Consider the following 21,134-nt stretch of genomic DNA (forward strand, 5'->3'; position numbering starts at 1 on the left):
CCGAGGAAGGAATCCGCCCTGATCCTCCTCGCCGCCAACTCCTCCTCCTCCTCCTCCTCCTCCTCCTCTGAGGCGTTGGAGGAGGAGGTGGTTTTGGGAAACCTCAGGGCACTGATCTGAGACAGCAGCGCCGTCGTCCTGGTCTTGTTGTGATCCAGGCTGGACTTCCTGAGGGGCGGCGGGGGAGGAGGAGGAGGAGGGGAGACGCTGCCGGGCTTCCGTCTGTCGGTGCCCTTTCTCCCCAACGACGCAAACCTCAGACCCGCCGCTCCCCAAAAACCGCCGCCGCCGTCGTCGTCGTGGCGGCCGCCATGAGGGCCCGACGGTGGTGACAGTACGGTCCCCAGAGTGGTGGCTCCTCGCGTGAGCCTCGGCCTCCTGGCCACAGGGTCTCCTCCTCTGACCACAGGGTCTCCTCCTCTGATCACAGGGTCTCCTCCTCCTCCTCTGGACCTCTGTACGTCCACCACCCTCTGACACATGACGGGCCCCCCGGCCCCCCCCGGCCCCTGCTGCTGCTGCGTCTTGGGCGGCCGCGGCACGCTGTTGCTGTTTGCGGGGGGTCTCCTGGAGGGGGCGCTGCCGCTCCGCGGCGCTGTTCTGCCCGTCGAGGGGAACTCCTCCGCGTCTCTCGCGAGGTCGACGCGAGCGCCGCCGCCGCTGCTTCCTGCTTGAAGCCGCGGCGCGTCGTCCTTCATCCTGCCGTCCTGCTGTCTGCTGCTGCCGTAGCCTGGGGGGGGGGGGGGGGGGGGGATTTTCAAGTTGCTTTAACAGTACAACAACAACGAAAAAGAAGAGAACATTTTTTTTTGTCCAAAATATTTTTGTTGGCCAATGAAACTATCGTTCGACAGAAGTATAAATTAAAGGAGCATTTCAGACTAGAAGGTTGTCTAGTCCCCACCTTTTTGGTGGGGACGTAACAACTACAAATAACACCTGGAGCTCTTTGGTGGGGACGTAACAACCACAAATAACACCTGGACCTCTTTGGTGGGGACGTAACAACTACAAATAACACCTGGACCTCTTTGGTGGGGACGTAACAACCACAAATAACACCTGGACCTCTTTGGTGGGGACGTAACAACTACAAATAACACCTGGACCTCTTTGGTGGGGACGTAACAACTACAAATAACACCTGGACCTCTTTGGTGGGGACGTAACAACCACAAATAACACCTGGACCTCTTTGGTGGGGACGTAACAACTACAAATAACACCTGGACCTCTTTGGTGGGGACGTAACAACTACAAATAACACCTGGACCTCTTTGGTGGGGACGTAACGACTACAAATAACACCTGGACCTCTTTGGTGGGGACGTAACCACTACAAATAACAACTGGACCTCTTTGGTGGGGACGTAACAACTACAAATAACACCTGGACCTCTTTGGTGGGGACGTAACAACTACAAATAACACCTGTACCTCTTTGGTGGGGACGTAACAACTACGAATAACACCCTGACCTCTTTGGTGGGGACGTAACAACTACAAATAACACCTGGACCTCTTTGGTGGGGACGTAACAACTACGAATAACACCTGGACCTCTTTGGTGGGGACGTAACAACTACAAATAACACCTGGACCTCTTTGGTGGGGACGTAACAACTACAAATAACACCTGGACCTCTTTGGTGGGGACGTAACAACTACAAATAACACCTGGACATCTTTGGTGGGGACGTAACAACTACAAATAACACCTGGATCTCTTTGGTGGGGACGTAACAACTACAAATAACACCTGGACCTCTTTGGTGGGGACGTAACAACTACAAATAACACCTGGACCTCTTTGGTGGGGACGTAACAACTACAAATAACACCTGGACCTCTTTGGTGGGGACGTAACAACTACAAATAACACCTGAACCTCTTTGGTGGGGACGTAACAACTACAAATAACACCTGGACCTCTTTGGTGGGGACGTAACAACTACAAATAACACCTGAACCTCTTTGGTGGGGATGTAACAACTACAAATAACACCTGGACCTCTTTGGTGGGGACGTAACAACTACAAATAACACCTGGACCTCTTTGGTGGGGACGTAACAACTACAAATAACACCTGGACCTCTTTGGTGGGGACCTAACAACTACAAATAACACCTGGACCTCTTTGGTGGGGACCTAACAACTACAAATAACACCTGGACCTCTTTGGTGGGGACCTAACAACTACAAATAACACCTGGACCTCTTTGGTGGGGACGTAACAACTACAAATAACACCTGGACCTCTTTGGTGGGGACGTAACAACTACAAATAACACCTGGACCTCTTTGGTGGGGACGTAACAACTACAAATAACACCTGGACCTCTTTGGTGGGGACGTAACAACTACAAATAACACCTGGACCTCTTTGGTGGGGACGTAACAACTACAAATAACACCTGGACCTCTTTGGTGGGGACCTAACAACTACAAATAACACCTGGACCTCTTTGGTGGGGACCTAACAACTACAAATAACACCTGGACCTCTTTGGTGGGGACCTAACAACTACAAATAACACCTGGACCTCTTTGGTGGGGGACGTAACAACTACGAATAACACCTGGACCTCTTTGGTGGGGGACGTAACAACTACAAATAACACCTGGACCTCTTTGGTGGGGACGTACCAACTACAAATAACACCTGGACCTCTTTGGTGGGGACGTAACAACTACAAATAACACCTGGACCTCTTTGGTGGGGACGTAACAACTACAAATAACACCTGGACCTCTTTGGTGGGGACGTAACAACTACAAATAAAAGGTAAGAAAGCCTTCTAGCATGGAATTCTCCTTTAAGGAATAAATTAAACTGCATGTGCATTCACTGTACCACGACACACGTATGACATCTCTGAACCGTCACATCGTAGAGTACATTGTATCATTCTAGACGATATGTATCACCGTAACGCCTCCACACCTACCGTAGCCCCAAGCGGAGGTCGAGGATGTCGTGGAGGTCGCAGAGGTCGCGTCAGGCTTGGCTTTCCTGGGAAGACTGGAGTGGGCGGTGGCCGAGGAGGAGGAGGGGCGGGGGCCCAGCAGGGGGGACGACGAGGAGGCGGAGCTCACGGTGTTGGCTCGGCCTCTCGGTGGCGGCGAGGCTTTATTGTCGTCGTTGGGGGAGCGAGGACGCCCGGCGGTCAAGAAGAAGAAGCGAGTCTTGCTGGGGGGCGTGGCGTGGGCGGGGTCAGCGATGTCCAGCCCCGACGAGAAGCCCACGCCGCCGCGGTCGCAGAGCGAGCTCTCTGCGTGGCCGTCGCCGCCGCCGCGCGTCAGAAACAACGTCTCCCTGCGGCGGTACGGGGCGGGAGACAGCCGCCGCGCGGAGGACGCAGCGCTGTCCGGCTGCGGTGGTGGCGTCGTGGCGCTCGCAAACCTCCGAACCTCCGAACGGGCGCCACCTTTTTAATGTGACATTAAAAAAAAGGTTTTGGAATTGTTCTTATTTTTTTTAGGTTTTGTAATCTCAATTGCACCCAAAAAACATGAACTTTTAACATTCAGTAGATTTTCTGTGATCTGGGGTTTTCTGGCTCAAACAGGTGCTCTGATTTGCCGGCAGGTTGTGATGTAAGAGCCTGCAAATCCCATATATCTCAATGGGATTTACCAGCAGATGTCACTGTTTTCACTGTGTTGCCTGTTTTCACTGTAGCTCAAAAGGCTTCCAAACCCCAAAGAAAACTTCAGACCACAGAAAATCCACTACATTTTCAAAGTTCAGGTTTTTTGGGTTTAATTGAGGTCATAAAACCTAAAAGAAAAAAGAAAAACTAAAATAAATGAAAATTAATGTCATAAAACCTTTAACAATTTACAATGTATGCATTTAGCAGACGCTCTTTAATCCAGAGCGACTTTACATTAAAGGACCACTTCACCACTTTTCAACCTATCTTCATAAAATAGGTCCTCGCTAATATTCATGAAAAAATGGTGACATTTTTTCCTACTCAGTCTGTGTCTCATAGGAGGGCTGTGGGCAGTTTATAAACCGTCTTCCAGTGACATCATCATTAGGCAGATTTTTTTTTTTAAACAAGATTTTTTTTTACAAAAATATTTAGATTTTAATTATCGTGATTAACGATGGCTTCCATTTCCGCATTGCAACTTTTCAGGACTAGAAAGCCTGCCGTTCTTATTAGCTTGTATTCCCCATCGATGATGTCACTGGAAGACGGTTTCTAAACTGCTCACAGCCCCTCCTCTGAGACACAGACCGAGTAGAAAGAAATGTCACAATTCTTTCATGATTATTAGTGAGGACCTATTATATGAAGATAGGTTGAAAAGTGGTGAAGTGGTCCTTTAGGCAAGAACAAAAAGCATGGCAATACATCACATACAGTCATACATAAAGTAGTTATCATGAAACACGCATAAGCTAAGAACGTAACAGTGGAATATATCTATATAATGAAACTATATTGTGTAAACTATCCATATATAATACACTATACCATATACATATAATATATGTATATATGTATATAGTCATATCACTTTATAGTATATTATACTATACTACTTTATAGTATATTATAATATAAAGTTCCATGACTACATAAAATGCAATTCTAGCGCGTAACATGCTATAATGTTAAAACAATAAACAATGCTATCTAAGTCTACATGAAGTGTCATCTAAGGGGCTACAGGGTAAGTGCTACGGGGCCGCGATGGGAGTCTGAAAAGGTGGGTTTTCAGACTACGGCGGAAGATTGGGAGCGATGTGATTCCCCTAGTGAGCTTTAAAAGGATTGCCATCATGGGGCACACTTCCCATACACTGCTCCTGCTTTGACGTATAGCAACTGCCTGCTTGCTTCTTTTACTTCTTAAAATTTTAACCCAGTTTTTCTTTTCACCCAGTGCCAATTATTTAAGTAATCCTGGGCGCTACACTTCCTCTGCCAACCTGGGGGGGCAGCGGACTGACCTCATGCCTCCTTCTATGCATGAGGAGTCCAAGCTGCTTCTTAGTCAACTAGCAATTTCCGTTGCTTAGTTTTTATTTATTCGTCCTTATTGGTCGCGTTCCTGTTCTCCCTTTGAGCTTCCTCGGTAGTGGGTGTACTGTATTTATGAGCATTGTATGTCTGTCCTGTTTTTTGTTGTGTATTTTGTTACTGGCAGAGTTGTGTCACTTATTTTGCCTCTTGTCTTGGCCAGTTCACACTGTGTAAAAGAGACTTCAGTCTCAATGTGGTTTTTACTGGTTAAATAAAGGTTAAATAAAGGTTAAGTAAAAATAAAAAGAAATAAAAGAAAATACCTTCGCCGTGCGCCGACCTCACGCTCGCCTCGCTCGCCCACGAGGAGCCGACGGGCGGCCGTTCGTCGTCGTCGTGGCGGCGAGTGAACCGCCCCTCCTCCTCCCGCGAGGACGAGGGGGCGGCGTCGCCGTCAGGGCCGCCGCGACCTTCGTCGCACGACGTGTAGAGGTCGTACTCGTCGTTGATGCTGCTGATGATGCTGACGGGCCGCGAGGAGGAGCCTGGCGGCGGACACGACAGCGCCTCCCAGTGGTGGTAGAAGTGGTCGCAGAAGGAGGGCCGGCCGTTGTCCGGCAGCAGGCCGGCGGCGGGGAGCTCCTCCACCACGGTGAACACCAGCTCGTCCTCTCCGTTCAGCTCCAGCGGGCGCCGCAGCGTCACCGTGGCGCTCCGCACCGCGGCCCGCTCCTCCAGACGCAGCGTCCTGCTCCTCAGCACGGCCGCGGCGCCCGTCTGAGAGATGGGACGGGACGGGGAACAGGAAACAGTTTTGACATAATATAATCATTTTGTAAATGTAAAGATTTGCAACATTTCACAAGATCAGTATCGGACCTATCGGTATCGGCCGATCATGAGAAAAACAATCGGTGATCAGTATCGGTCCCAAACAACCTGATGAGAGCATCCATAGGGCAGAGGCAGAAGCCGAATAAAAGTGGGTTCAGCTCTGTAGAGCCTACAACGTGACGTCATTTGAGGTTCGGGGGGGGGGTATACCGTCCTAAAGTCGCCTCTTCGGTGCTACTGAAAATATCTGACGAGCCGAAATCATTTCGGCACTACAGCGCCGAAACAGCGGTAAAATAGGAGTATGAATCGGCCCTTATACAAGAAGAGATTTGGCCGCTTTTACTCTGAAACCCACGACCCGGAAAAACAATCCGCTAAATAAGTGTGCTTTACATTGCTATCGCTTACATTGCTATCGTTTTAGTGTATACGATATATGATCCAAAAAAGCGTTCATATTATTGTGCGCGAGAGAGACGGATGAGGAGCAGAAATGAAGCGCCAGCATATCGATCAGTTCATAACCAGAAGCTTCAATAGCTAAAGGATAACACTAATGTTTAAAACACCAAATGGAATCACACGACGCTGGTACCAACAGGACCCACCAACGAAAGATCAATGGATGGACATTATTGAGGAACTGTATTCTATGGAAAAACTAACATTCATACTGAGACTACAAGAGGATAAATTCTATAAAAAATGGGAAAAGTGGAATCTCTTCTCTCAGCCTATAGCGATATTGCAATAGAATTTCATTGAATGTTTATTGTAATAAGAAAAATGCAGCCTGTTTTTCTTTTTCTTTCCCGTATTGTCTTGTTAGTTGAGTTTTTGTTTGTGTCTGTTCTTCCTTCAATAAAAATTAAGTGAAAAAATAAAAGAAATAAAACACCAAACAGGGTTCCCGGCCCATCCCGTAAAAACGACTCACCTCCGCGGGGGGGTGAGAGCTCTCCCCGACACCGACGACGGCGGCGGCGGGACACCCCTCGCCGTCTCCCACAGGGGGCGCTCTAGCAGCGGCGGTGGCGCGGAGGGACGCCCGCGGTATGGAGGGAGAGTCCAAGGGTTTGGGGGCGAGGCAGAGCCTCTCCCGGCCGCCGGGCCTCACGGTGGCCACACCTCCTCCTGGGGGATGGGACGGGCCGAGGGGAGACGCTGCCGCGGCCTTCTCCCCGTCGCCGCGCGTCCTTTTGGCCGCCGGGATGATGACGATGTCTCCCGCGGATGACGAGGGCGATGTGGAACGTTCCTGCCGCTCGGGTCGTCTGTCGGAGGTTGTTGTTGTTGTTGTTGTTGTTGTGGTGCTTTGGGTCGGGACCGTTCCGCCCGCCAGGAGCTCCTGGGCTTCAGGTGGAGGAGGAGGAGAGTCTGTGCTCTCGGTCTGGGAGCTTGGTGCTTCGGCCTGGACGTTGTTGTTCCCCTGCTCTGGTTCTGTGGTGGTCCCAGTGGGCCCGGCGGGACCCTCGGCCGCCGTGGCCCCCCCAGTGGACCCCCCGGGCGCCGTGGCCCCCCCGGGGGGACCCTCGCTGCCGTCGATGCAGGTCAGTCGCTCCTGAAGCTCCGCAAACGTGTTGCACTTCAAGTGGTCTCCGTCGGACCGCGGCCTGGAGCAGCCAGTAGGGGGAGACACAGACAGTCGATCAGATTAATCAAATTTGTTTAATATGTCACGGACTAATTGACAAACGGTCAATTTGTCCTCTGTCTGGTGGAAATCTCATTATTTTTTTCCCCAAAATGGTTAATCCTTTTCAGGATTAAAATCCGAAAAAGTAGCAAAAGTAGCAGATCTACGTAGAAGCTCACAAGAAAACGTGTCACGAACTCTGCGAAGTGCTGCGTTTGTGTGACGCGGTAGTGTGATCACAGGTAATCAAACTAATCATTTAATCGATGACTGACTGCTGGCTGTCTGTCTGTCTGTCTGTCTGTCTGTCTGGCTGGCTGTCTGTCTGTCTGGCTGACTGACTGGCTGACTAACTGACTGGCTGACTAACTGGCTGGCTGACTAACTGACTGACTGACTGACTGACTGACTGACTGACTGACCGACTGACCGACCGACCGACTGACCTGGGGCGGCTGATCCTCAGCCTCTTGTTGAGCGAGGGGACGATGGGCACGGAGGCAGGCGGGCCCTCGTTGTCCGACCCGGAGGCCCCGGCCCCTCCCCCGGGGCCCCCCCCGGGGCCCACGTAGATGACCGTGTCACACGACTGCTCGCTGCTGGACGAGTAGTCCCGCTCGCCAGCGGAGGAGGGGGAGGGGGAGGAGGAGGAGGAGGGGGGGGGCAGCGGGGGAGGGGTGGCGGGGTCCAGGGCCGCCGTGCGCGGGTGGAGCGGTCGTCTGCCCGACCCCCCACGACCCCCCTCCTCACAGGAGCTGTCCCCGCCCGAGGAGCTGGACGCGTACTGGAGGGAGAAAAGAAGAGTATAAAGTATAAAGTACACCCTTTAAATAAGAGTATAAAGTATAAAGTACACCCTTTAAATAAGAGTATAAAGTATAAAGTACACCCTTTAAATAAGAGTATAAAGTATAAAGTACACCCTTTAAATAAGAGTATAAAGTATAAAGTACACCCTTTAAATAAGAGTATAAAGTATAAAGTACACCCTTTAAATAAGAGTATAAAGTATAAAGTACACCCTTTAAATAAGAGTATAAAGTACACAAGTACACCCTTTTTGGTGTTTGAACTTTAGCTATACTATTGAAAAATAGCAGACCTACAAGCTCGTAGCGCGGCACCGAGTGCTGCGCTACAAGCTTGTAGGTCTGCTATTTTTTGAAAAATCGTGAAAACGTGTGCAAATCTTTGAATGTGTATTCTTTCGTTTTTATCGCATTTATGTTTGCTTCTTGGGGGGGGGGGGGTCCCTGGAACTACATATTTTCAGATGGGGGTCGACGGCCAATTACATATATTTTTTGGGGGTCCTTGACATGAAAATGTTTGAGAACGACTGACACTAAGGAAACTGTCTAAAATGATTTAGAAGACATTTCACAATCTTGTGAAAATAACGAATCGTAGACTGGATTTTTCTTTAAAGCGTTTCTATGGCTTTATTCTTAATATTACAACCACCAGCAGCTTTCTCCTGAAGGATATGATATGTCCTCAATGTCTGCCAAGGACTTCATTAACTTATTTTTTATTACTCCCACAACAACGACATTAACATAATATTAATAATAATAAAAATACAATAAAAAAAATGTATTGAAACTAGCAGTCAGGGCCTTTTTGCGCACCCTAGTGGCGATGGAAGACCTATTAGACCTATTTGACAGTGCATAAACATAATTGCCTTGACATTAACGAGGGTCAACGAGCACCAGCTGGACTGGTGTGTGTGTGTGTGTGTGTATGTGTGCGTGCATGTGTGCACGTGCGTGCGTGCGTGCGTGCGTGTGTTTGTGTGTGTATGTGTGCGTGCGTGCGTGTGTGTGTGTGCGTGCGTGTTTGCGTGCGTGCGCGGTACCTTGCCCTTGCTCTTCCTCATGCGCTGGATGCGCGAGGCCAGCTGCGCCGTGGTCAGAGTCTCCATGTAGTTGGCGGGCGAGTCGGACACGTGGGCGACCATGACGGTCCGACAGTTCACATTACCCAGAGCCTCCCGCAGCAGCATGGTCAGCTTACTGTCCCTAGTGGAGGAGACACCTCATTACAGCATGGTCAGCTTACTGTCCCTAGTGGAGGAGACACCTCATTACAGCATGGTCAGCTTACTGTCCCTAGTGGAGGAGACACCTCATTACAGCATGGTCAGCTTACTGTCCCTAGTGGAGGAGACACCTCATTACAGCATGGTCAGCTTACTGTCCCTAGTGGAGGAGACACCTCATTACAGCATGGTCAGCTTACTGTCCCTAGTGGAGGAGACACCTCATTACAGCATGGTCAGCTTACTGTCCCTAGTGGAGGAGACACAGTATTACACCTCATTACAGCATGGTCAGTTTATACTGTCCCTAGTGGAGGAGACACGGGATTACACCTCATTACAGCATGGTCAGCTTACTGTCCCTAGTGGAGGAGACACAGTATTACACCTCATTACAGCATGGTCAGTTTATACTGTCCCTAGTGGAGGAGACACGGGATTACACCTCATTACAGCACGGTCAGCTTACTGTCCCTAGTGGAGGAGACACGGGATTACACCTCATTACAGCACGGTCAGCTTATACTGTCCCTAGTGGAGGAGACACATTAGCCATGGGGCTAACAGGACATGGTTAGCTCTATTAGCCATGGGGCTAACAGGACATGTTTATATCGCCATTAGCCATGGCTAACAGTATTACCTATAGGGGACATGTTTAGCGCCATTAGCATGGGGCTAACAGTATTACCTGTAGGGGACATGTTTAGCTCCATTAGCATGGGGCTAACAGTATTACCTATAGGGGACATGTTTAGCGCCATTAGCATGGGGCTAACAGACAGTATTACCTATAGGGGACATGTTTAGCGCCATTAGCCAGGGCTAGCAGGACGTTCCCCAGGGCGGACAGAGACAGACTGTGTCCTCCACCTGTGTCTCTGCTCCCACTGATGTCTGTCTCACAGCTGCCCAGGTCCAGCAGATGGAGGCGGGAACTTCCTCCCGACACTGAGAGAGAGAGAGAGAGAGAGAGAGAGAGAGAGATCTTGTTTTAAAGGTATATTCAGTGATTTCACTTAATTCAAATATACTTCTTTCTTTGTTTTGTTGTGATAATCCTCCGTACTATAGACCATATAAGAAGTTCCTCCCTGTCCACCAGTTCCTCACAGATCTGCTGCTGTTGAATTTGAAAATTCCTGAAAAAGATATTTAGTTTTGGACATACGATATTCATCTCTGGGACCCAGAGATATATTATTATAGATATATATATTTATTTCTCTCTCTCTCTCTCACTCAGAGTAATCAGTTTTACTTTGCAGACGGTGACATACATCACAACCTGCAGCAGGTCACCTTGACACCATAAAGTCTGTGCGAATAATTCAAGGTGAGAAAAACACACACACACACACACACACACACACACACACACACACACACACACACCTGCATGAAGTTATGTGAAATGAGCTTGTGATTTATTATAAATGCAGCGCTATCGTCAGCACCATTCACACGCACGCACACACACTCGCGCACACACACACACACACACACACACACACACACACTACAGATGATCATTTACCAAGGACGTAAATAATAATGGCCACCACAGTGACAGGTTGTCAGCGAATCAACCCCTCCCTTCCTGCCTCGTTAAGATTCATCAGCCAATCCACATGAATCTCATTAAAAAACATGAACCCTAGCGCAGTGGTTATCAAAGTGGGGTCCGTGGACCCCCAGGGGGGGGGGGTCTATGGGTAGGGGGCGGGGTGCCAGGGGGTCCCCAGGGGGGTCTATGGGTAGGGGGCGGGGTGCCAGGGGGTCCCGGGGGGGGGGGGGGGGGAGGTCTATGGGTAGGGGGGCGGGGTGCCAGGGGGTCCCCAGGGGGGTCTATGGGTAGGGGGCGGGGTGCCAGGGGGTCCCGGGGGGGGGGGGGGGAGGTCTATGGGTAGGGGGGCGGGGTGCCAGGGGGTCCCCAGGGGGGTCTATGGGTAGGGGGCGGGGTGCCAGGGGGTCCCGGGGGGGGGGGGGGGGAGGTCTATGGGTAGGGGGGCGGGGTGCCAGGGGGTCCCCAGGGGGGTCTATGGGTAGGGGGCGGGGTGCCAGGGGGTCCCCAGGGGGGTCTATGGGTAGGGGGCGGGGTGCCAGGGGGTCCCGGGGGGGGGGGGGGGGGGGGGGGGTCTATGGGTAGGGGGCGGGGTGCCAGGGGGTCCCCAGGGGGGTCTATGGGTAGGGGGCGGGGTGCCAGGGGGTCCCGGGGGGGGGGGGGGGGGGGGGGGTCTATGGGTAGGGGGCGGGGTGCCAGGGGGTCCCCGGTTAAAGTGTATGAGGTAATATCACAATCACTTTAACCACTTGAATCCATTTATATGATGGCTGTTCAAAAATAGCAGACGTACAACATCTGCTATTTTAACATTTATCTAAAATTATATAAATATCAAGAATATTTGAAAACATTTGAATATTGTTCAAAACATAAATTAAAAGAAACATAAAAAAGGCTTTTTTTTTATATGGCTTTATTCTTAATATTACAACCATGAGGCAAGCAAATCTACCCTATGGGGAGCCAACCCAGCAAATCTACCCTATGGGGAGCCAACCCAGCAAATCTACCCTATGGGGAGCCAACCCAGCAAATCTACCCTATGGGGAGCCAACCCAGCAAATCTACCCTATGGGGAGCCAAACCCCGCAAATCTACCCTATGGGGAGCCAACCCAGCAAATCTACCCTATGGGGAGCCAACCCAGCAAATCTACCCTATGGGGAGCCAACCCAGCAAATCTACCCTATGGGGAGCCAACCAAGCAAATCTACCCTATGGGGAGCCAACCCAGGGCAAAGCCAGGAGGGGAAAGAAGCGTCCCACCTAATGTAGACGTGCTGCGGCGCGATAGCTTGTCTAAAAACAACACTGCAGAGCTCAAGAACCTGATGTTGGATTATTTAGGGAATTGTGGAGGGCAGCGATCCAGGAATCCTGAGTTGGTGTTGGCTCTATAGACCTCACTCTGCAGTAACTAACAACCTAGCCCTGGTCCAGTGCTTACAGCGAGTCTCTCTCTGACGCCCTGTGGAAGTCCCTTCCGCAGCCCTCTGGTGATATTCTCACTCCCGTGTGCAGGTTTACAAATACCAGCAAATAAACAAAACGACGTAACTACTCAGCGAAACAAAGCCTGCTAGACGTTAAGGTAAAGGTCTATTCTCGTAGCTGGGAAGCGACTTAGGTCCCCAGTTTCTCTCTAAAATGCACTATTTTAATCATTAAATAAAATGAATCCAACTAGATCGGCGCAGGCAAAACCCGAAAATGCCGTAGTAGAAGAAATGACTCTGCCCGGTACATTGCGTTATTAAAATGACACAAAGTGCATTTTAGAGAGAAACTGGGGACCTGAGACGCTTCCTGCAGCTACAAGAATAGACTTTTACCTTAAGGTCTAGCAGGCTTTGTTTCGGTGAGTAATTACGTCGTTTAGTTTATTTGCTGGGATTTGAAAACCCGCACGGGAGTGAGAATATCACCAGAGGGCTGCGGAAGGGACTTCCACAGGGCGTCAGAGAGAGACTCGCTGTAAGCCCTGGACCAGGACTACTAACAACCTAACAACCAACTAACAACTACAGTAATGAGCAGCTTTCTCACGATGGATAAAAATGTCATTACTTTAGATATAACCCGAGTTCCCAGACGCTCTCCCTCATACTTTAGATAGGAAACCCGGGCCGGGTGGAAGAGCCTGTACAGTATAGAGGCGAGCGCCAGGTGGACACGGGGCCATGGATACGTTAATGATTACAGTGACTGATGATGAGTCAGCACTTAATAAGAATGCATGGGTCGTTAATTAATTAATTAGCAGGCCTTAATTAGGTCATGATAACTTCTACCTGCTCAATGTCACCGTTAATTACACTACTAATGACTCAAAGCACACACGCATCGCGTACCTGACAGCGTGCGTGTGTGTTCTTACATGTCTTGCTGCTGTGTGTGTGTGTGTGTGTGTGTGTGTGTGTGTGTGTGTGTGTGTGTGTGTGTGCGTGCATTCTTACATGTCTTGCTGTGTGTGTGTGTGTGTGTGTGTGTGCGTGCATGCATGCTTACATGTCTTGCTGTGTTGTGTGTGTGTGTGTGTGTGTGTGTGTGTGTGTGTATGTGTGTGTGTGTGTGTGTGCGTGCGTTCTTACATGTCTTGCTGTGTGTGTGTGTGTGTGTGTGTGTGTGTGTGTGTGTGTATGTGTGTGTGTGTGTGCGTGCGTTCTTACATGTCTTGCTGTGTGTGTGTGTGTGTGTGTGTGTGTGTGTGTGTGTGTGTGTGTGTGTGCGTGCGTGCGTTCTTACATGTCTTGCTGTGTGTGTGTGCGTGCGTGTTCTCCTGCTGCAGCGTCAGGGTGAACAGGAAGTGGGAGTTCCTCCTGGTGGACTCCTCCTCACAGGGCGGTCTGCTGCTCCTATTGGCCAACGCCTCGTCCAATAGGAAGGCTGCTCGCTGCGCCGTGGCCGCGCCGAACACACACTGGTTCTGGAGCTAAACGCACACGCACACGCACACGCACACACACACACACACACAACGACAACACACAGTCACACACACACACACACACACACAGTCAGTCACACACACACACACACACAACGACAACACACAGTCACACACACACACAGTCAGTCACACACACACACACACACACACACACACGCACTCACACAGTCACACAGTCACACAGTCACACACACACACACACACACAGTCACACACACACACATTTTAATCATTTATTTATGTCCACATAAGAGATACAAATACAAGGACACAAATATTTACAACACACACACACACACACACACACACACACACACGCGCGACAACACACGACAACACAAATATGGCTGTCATGAATCATGATTATTAACCCATTCTGAGATCAGATTCTAAAAATGTTCTTCTACATCCTGACAGTTTTCTGAAAAAGCTATGTTTCTATATGTCAGTCGTTCTTCGATTTTTCAAAAATATAATATATTTTTTTACAAAGTATATTTATTGTTTTTTTTTTTTTTCACCATTATAAATAAAAAGATTGAGTATACAAGGACATGGCATGTTATTTTTGAAAAATCAAACAACGACTGACATAGAAACATAGCTTTTTCAGAAAAACTGTCAGGATGTAGAAGAACATTTTTAATAATCTGATCTCAGGTCAGAATGGATTAACTGACCTGGGAACCAGACAAAGGGTCTTCTCTGAGGAGCACTCCCTGTGAGGATGAGGAGGTGGAGGTGAAGGCTCCGTCTCCTCCTCCTCCTCCTCCTCCTCCTCCTCCTCCTCCTCCTCCTCCTCCTCCCAGGTGAGCCAGCAGGTCCGTCAGCCTCTCCTCGCGGCCGCTGATCTCCACGGAGGACACGGTCACGCTGTAGGGGGCGCCGCAGCGCTCCCTCCTCTCCTCCATGACGCGGTACAGCCACGCCACCGCCGTGGGCGTCACCCCCAGGCTCTGGGTGGAGCACTCCCGACCCAGCATGGTGTAGCTCTTCCCTGGGGAAGCACCACCGAGGAAGAAGGAGGAGGAGGAGAAGATTTCATTCATCTATTTATTCTGGACATGTTAACACCCTGAGCGACATAAACGGAGTTCTCCGTACTATCAAATTGTAACGCTCAGGACGGGGGAAAAAAGGAGTAGGAAGAACTTTACTGAAAAATAACTGATGATGCCGTCGACAAACACTGCCTCGGGCGACTCCGACAAACACTGCCTCGGGCGACTCCGACAAACACTGCCTCGGGCGACTCTGCGGCATCAGACAAACACTGCCTCTAGCAAAAAACTTAAGTCAACAAGGCAGATTCTTTCCTTTTGTATTTTTATAATGTATTTTTGGAGGATCATGTATGAGAGTCGGTCTACTTTTCTCTTTGCTCCACAATGAAGTCGATTTTCTCCTGATGCGTCTTAGAATCACATTTATTTTGTGTCAAAATGTTCCGAATATTGTGTGGCGTGTGACGATCTGGTCCAATGTTTAGTTCAGTGACCATATATGGAGCTAAAGGGTGACCGGAGCGCCCTCGCCTATTGTTTGCGTTGCACAGTGGGCTCAGTGCGCCATTTACGAACGTGCCCAAAGAATGGTTCAGAAGCTGTGTGTGTGTGTGTGTGTGTGTGTGTTCACGTGCACTCCCTTAAATGCAATGAATAAACTTCAACCTAAATCTGGTCTCCGAAAAACATTGCGCAGATACGGAGAGTAAACCAGAAACGGCATGTTATGTTATTATTTGTCTTGGATAATAAGCAGAATGAAGAGAAAGAACATATGCACCATGAACATGTAATATGCGCGCACACACACACACACACACACACACCCACACACACGCACACACACACACACACACACACACACACACACACACACACACACACACACACGCACACGCACACACGCACACACAGAATCTTTTGAAGCAGTTCATTCAGTCAGCAGTGTGCATTGTTAGTGTCCTTGCACATTTTCTGCAACATCTTGCACATTTGTTTCATAAATGAATAAACCATAGCCTTCACGCACTGTCCCTCAGTTCTCCCTCTGTCTCTCCCACTGTCCCTCAGTTCTCCCTCTGTCTCTCCCACTGTCCCTCAGTTCTCCCTCTGTCTCTCCCACTGTCCCTCAGTTCTCCCTCTGTCTCTCCCACTGTACCTCAGTTCTCCCTCTGTCTCTCAGTTCTCCCTCTGTCTCTCCCACTGTCCCTCAGTTCTCCCTCTGTCTCTCCCACTGTCCCTCAGTTCTCCCTCTGTCTCTCCCACTGTCCCTCAGTTCTCCCTCTGTCTCTCCCACTGTCCCTCAGTTCTCCCTCTGTCTCTCCCACTGTCCCTCAGTTCTCCCTCTGTCCCTCAGTTCTCCCTCTGTCTCTCCGTTCTCCCTCTGTCTCTCCCACTGTCCCTCAGTTCTCCCTCTGTCTCTCCCACTGTCCCTCAGTTCTCCCTCTGTCTCTCCCACTGTCCCTCAGTTCTCCCTCTGTCTCTCCCACTGTCCCTCAGTTCTCCCTCTGTCTCTCCCACTGTCCCTCAGTTCTCCCTCTGTCTCTCCCACTGTCCCTCAGTTCTCCCTCTGTCTCTCCCACTGTCCCTCAGTTCTCCCTCTGTCTCTCCCACTGTCCCTCAGTTCTCCCTCGTTAGAAACATCTCAGCGTGTCAAACGCACATTCAATTCAACAGTTCGATTGATCTCTATTTACACATTCCTGTGTGTGTGTGTGTGTGCGTGCATCCGTGCGTCTGTGAGTGTGTGCGCCCGCCCGTCTGTGTGTGCATGCGTGCATGCGTGCATGCGTGTGTGTGTGTGAGTGGGGGGGAATCTACAGCAGAATGCATGCACGTCTCAATCCAACCCCGCGTGGGTTCCATTTCTCCGTCCGTCACGGTTCTGTGAAAGGCAGCAGTTAATTAACCCATTCTGGACGGGAACCCCTTTTGGTGTTTTAGGCATTATGTTATGCTTTAGCTATATTGAAAAAAGATAGCAGATCTACAAGCTCGGAGTGCCGCGCTACGAGCTTGTAGGTCTGCCATTTTTCAAAAAAGTCTCGAAAATGTGGCGAAAATCTTTGAATAGATATTCTTTCAGCGCGAACGTTTTTCTTCGATATTTCGTTGACATGAAATATTGAGCACCGCTGGATGACATGCAGGTGTTTCAGGAAACGCTCAGCATTCCGCCGTCAGGCCTAACTGGGTTAACGCCTCAACGTCTGTAGAGACGACAGCCAATAGAAACGTGACGTCTTTAGAGGACGACAGCCAATAGAACGTGACGTCTGAGGCAATTACAAGCTGTACTACGATCTGTTACCGCCGTCAATCTGACACTCCGGTGGGTTCAACCCGACGGGCTCCTCCACTCTCACGTCCAATCAAATCAACTCTTTCTGGGGGGGGGGGGGGGGGGGGAAGTTTAAAGCCAAATTCCTCGTCTCTTCTTATCAGAGGCAATTACAGACCTGCACCTGAAGATTAACTACTTGAACCCCATTTTGGTTGAAAGGACTTGAGTGTGTGTGTGTGAGAGTGTGTGTGTGTGTGTGTGTGTGTGTGTGTGTGTGTGTGTGTATGTGTGTGTGTGTGTGCGTGTGTGTGTTACCGAGGTTAGCGTGTCCGTAACAGAAGATGCATCCGTCCGCTCCGTTGATCACTGATTGGACGACCTCGGCCACGGTCCCAGAGCACACCTCAGCCTATCAGAACACAGCAACACAAAACAACACAGCTCAGCCTATCAGAACACAGCAACACAAAACAACACAGCTCCGCCTATCAGAACACAGCAACACAAAACAACACAGCTAAGCCTATCAGAACACAGCAACACAGCTCAACCTATCAGAACACAAAACAACACCGTCAGCCAATCAAACGTCGTCATCAAACACACACACACACACACACACACACACACACACACACACACACACACACACACACACACACAGCAGATATACAAGCTCAAAACGTCGTATAAGGAAAGAAAACAATAAAAGACACAAAAAGGACTATATGGAGATAAGAGGTTTCGCCATAACCTAGTTTTACTTTTATGACTTAATGCCAGACATAGTTTTTTTTTCACTTCAATGACCTGTTGTACTGCATGCTCTCTCTCTCTCTCTCTCTCTCTCTCTCTGTCTCTCTCTCCAACGTAAGTGTGAAAGATGTTAACCTCTCTCTCTCTGTCTCTCTCTCCAACGTAAGTGTGAAAGATGTTAACCTCTCTCTCTCTGTCTCTCTCTCTGTCTCTCTCTCCAACGTAAGTGTGAAAGATGTTAACCTCTCTCTCTCTGTCTGTCTCTCTCTCTCTCTCTGTCTCTCTCTCCAACGTAAGTGTGAAAGATGTTAACCTCTCTCTCTCTGTCTCTCTCTCTCTCTCTGTCTCTCTCTCCAACGTAAGTGTGAAAGATGTTAACCTCTCTCTCTCTCTCTCTCTCTCTCTCTCCAACGTAAGTGTGAAAGATGTTAACCTCTCTCTCTCTGTCTCTCTCTCTCTCTCTGTCTCTCTCTCCAACGTAAGTGTGAAAGATGTTAACCTCTCTCTCTCTCTCTCTCTCTCTCTCTCCAACGTAAGTGTGAAAGATGTTAACCTCTCTCTCTCTGTCTCTCTCTCTCTCTCTCTGTCTCTCTCTCCAACATAAGTGTGAAAGATGTTAACCTCTCTCTCTATCTCTCTCTCTCTGTCTCTCTCTGTCTCTCTCTCCAACGTAAGTGTGAAAGATGTTAACCTCTCTCTCTCTCTCTCTCTCTCTCTCTCTCTCTCTCTCTCTCTCTGTCTCTCTCTCCAACGTAAGTGTGAAAGATGTTAACCTCTCTCTCTCTGTCTCTCTCTCTGTCTCTCTCTCCAACGTAAGTGTGAAAGATGTTAACCTCTCTCTCGCTGTCTCTCTCTCTCTCTCTCTCTGTCTCTCTCTCCAACGTAAGTGTGAAAGATGTTAACCTCTCTCTCTCTGTCTCTCTCTCTGTCTCTCTCTCCAACGTAAGTGTGAAAGATGTTAACCTCTCTCTCGCTGTCTCTCTCTCTCTCTCTCTCTGTCTCTCTCTCCAACGTAAGTGTGAAAGATGTTAACCTCTCTCTCTCTGTCATTCTCTCTCTCTCTCTCTCTCTCTCTCTCTCTGTCTCTCTCTCCAACGTAAGTGTGAAAGATGTTGACCTCTCTCTCTCTCTCTCTCTCTCTCTGTCTCTCTCTCCAACGTAAGTGTGAAAGATGTTAACCTCTCTCTCTCTGTCTCTCTCTCTCTCTCTCTCTGTCTCTCTCTCCAACGTAAGTGTGAAAGATGTTAACCTCTCTCTCTCTGTCTCTCTCTCTCTCTCTCTCTGTCTCTCTCTCCAACGTAAGTGTGAAAGATGTTAACCTCTCTCTCTCTCTCTCTGTCTCTCTGTGCATGCCTGTGTGAGTGCCAGATTCCCGAACCACCTCAGCCGACTCCTTTCCAGGCAAAGGAGCAGCGGTTCTCAAACAGAATATAATTATTCAAAGATTTGCGCCACATGTTCACGATTAAAAAAATAAATAGCACACCTACAAGCTCATGAGGTTGTAGATCTGCTATTTTTCAATAGGTAAAGTATAACATAATGCTTTATCCCATTCTGACCGGGAACCCGTTTTGGTGTTCAGCATCATGTTATGCTTTAGCTATTGAAAAATAGCAGATCTACAAGCTCATAGCGCGCCACCGAGTGGCGCGCTACGAGCTTGTAGGTCTGCTATTTTTGAAAAATCGAAGATTTTTTAGAATCTGATCTCAGGTCAGAATGGGTTAATCAGACCAGTGTGTGTCCAGTGGAAACCTCGTATGAATCTGATCTCAGGTCAGAATGGGTTATAGCAGCTAAATAGTATAGCTACATATAGGATCCATGCCAGCAGCGCTACAGAATGCACAGCAACGCATACTAGCCCATATAGGAGCAGATATGATCCATATAGGAGCAGATATGACGGGAAGGAAAGGAAACGGCTGTGTTTTTTTATCCCCTCCTTTCTCCACAGTGGAATATAATGAGATCCACTTCTCTGACAGAGTCACAGAGTCCCCCGTGCACGCCTGCACGCCTGCAGGCCTGCCTGACACTCCTGTCCTAAATGTCTGCTGCAGAATCTCCACTATATTGGACCCTATATTGTGCACGGATACCACCTGAGGCATAATAGACACTGTCTGCTGGAGCAGTTTGGGAAAAGCTCCCCGAAAACCATAACTTCCTCCCCTGGTGAGGAAGAAGGCTTCCTCCGTTGTTCCGGATGTCTGACTGAGTTGTCGCTGTCGCGTGGAAAACTTATATGTTTTAAAAAACAGGGGGAAAAAAAAGGAGAATCTGTGTTCCAAGCTCTTTCATTTTGTTTACTTAGTTTAGACTACAGTCATTGGTTAGACCAGTCATTAGTACTACAACCTATCTCAAACCCTCACCCTAACCCTAACCTCCCACAGCGGGGCAGCACACCTAAACCTATAACCTTAACCCTCTCCCAACCCTTAACGCACCCCTCACCAACCTTAATCCGGTCGTTTTAACGCACCCCTCACCAACCTTAATCTGGTCGTTTTAACACACCCCTCACCAACCTTAATCCGGTCGTTTTAACGCACCCCTCACCAACCTTAATCCAGTCATTTTAACGCACCCCTCACCAACCTTAATCCAGTCATTTTAACGCACCCCTCACCAACCTTATGTCTAACCAATGCTACATCTAACCAAAGGCCAAAACCAAATGCCTCACGACACGAACAATGACTTTTAATTTCACTGAACTCTGAAACACGTAGATCGACTACTTTTTCCTGCTACTTTTCTGTTACACTGTGGTATTATGATGTACTGTGTATTACTGTACTGTGTAAGTACTGTAGTATTATGATGAAGTAGGGCATTCATTTACCCCAAAACATCCTCCCTGTGAGGTTTGAAAGCCTCAAACTGTTCAAAATTCTTGTAGATCTTCGACTTTTGATGCATGCTTTTGCGTGACGCTGTGTTGTCGTTACTGTTACTGTAAAGCGCTCTGGATTAAGAGAGTTTGCTAAATGCCCATGAATTGTAAGTTGTACAATTATATCATCAAGTAGGGCATTCATTTACGAGGAAATACATAACAAAA

At 49.0% G+C, this 21,134-nt stretch overlaps 1 protein-coding gene across 1 annotated transcript in view; it reads right to left on the bottom strand.

The window, feature by feature from the left end:
* LOC308334716 (kinesin-like protein KIF26A) overlaps window positions 1-21,134 on the bottom strand; it is a gene marked incomplete at both ends in the record, with an annotated part of 195,941 nt that overhangs the window by 151,534 nt on the left and 23,273 nt on the right. Inside the window, 10 exons of the mRNA XM_080791520.1 lie at window positions 103-730; window positions 2,950-3,429; window positions 5,307-5,760; window positions 6,758-7,433; window positions 7,903-8,240; window positions 9,318-9,480; window positions 10,292-10,451; window positions 13,906-13,999; window positions 14,833-15,014; window positions 17,621-17,714. Coding sequence (XP_080647646.1) covers window positions 103-730; window positions 2,950-3,429; window positions 5,307-5,760; window positions 6,758-7,433; window positions 7,903-8,240; window positions 9,318-9,480; window positions 10,292-10,451; window positions 13,906-13,999; window positions 14,833-15,014; window positions 17,621-17,714 — 3,269 coding nt within the window. The remainder of the gene's footprint in view (window positions 1-102; window positions 731-2,949; window positions 3,430-5,306; window positions 5,761-6,757; window positions 7,434-7,902; window positions 8,241-9,317; window positions 9,481-10,291; window positions 10,452-13,905; window positions 14,000-14,832; window positions 15,015-17,620; window positions 17,715-21,134) is intronic.

This window comes from Protomyctophum bolini, assembly GCF_963924005.1.
Source record: "Protomyctophum bolini genome assembly, chromosome: 19".
Lineage (NCBI taxonomy): Eukaryota > Metazoa > Chordata > Actinopteri > Myctophiformes > Myctophidae > Protomyctophum > Protomyctophum bolini.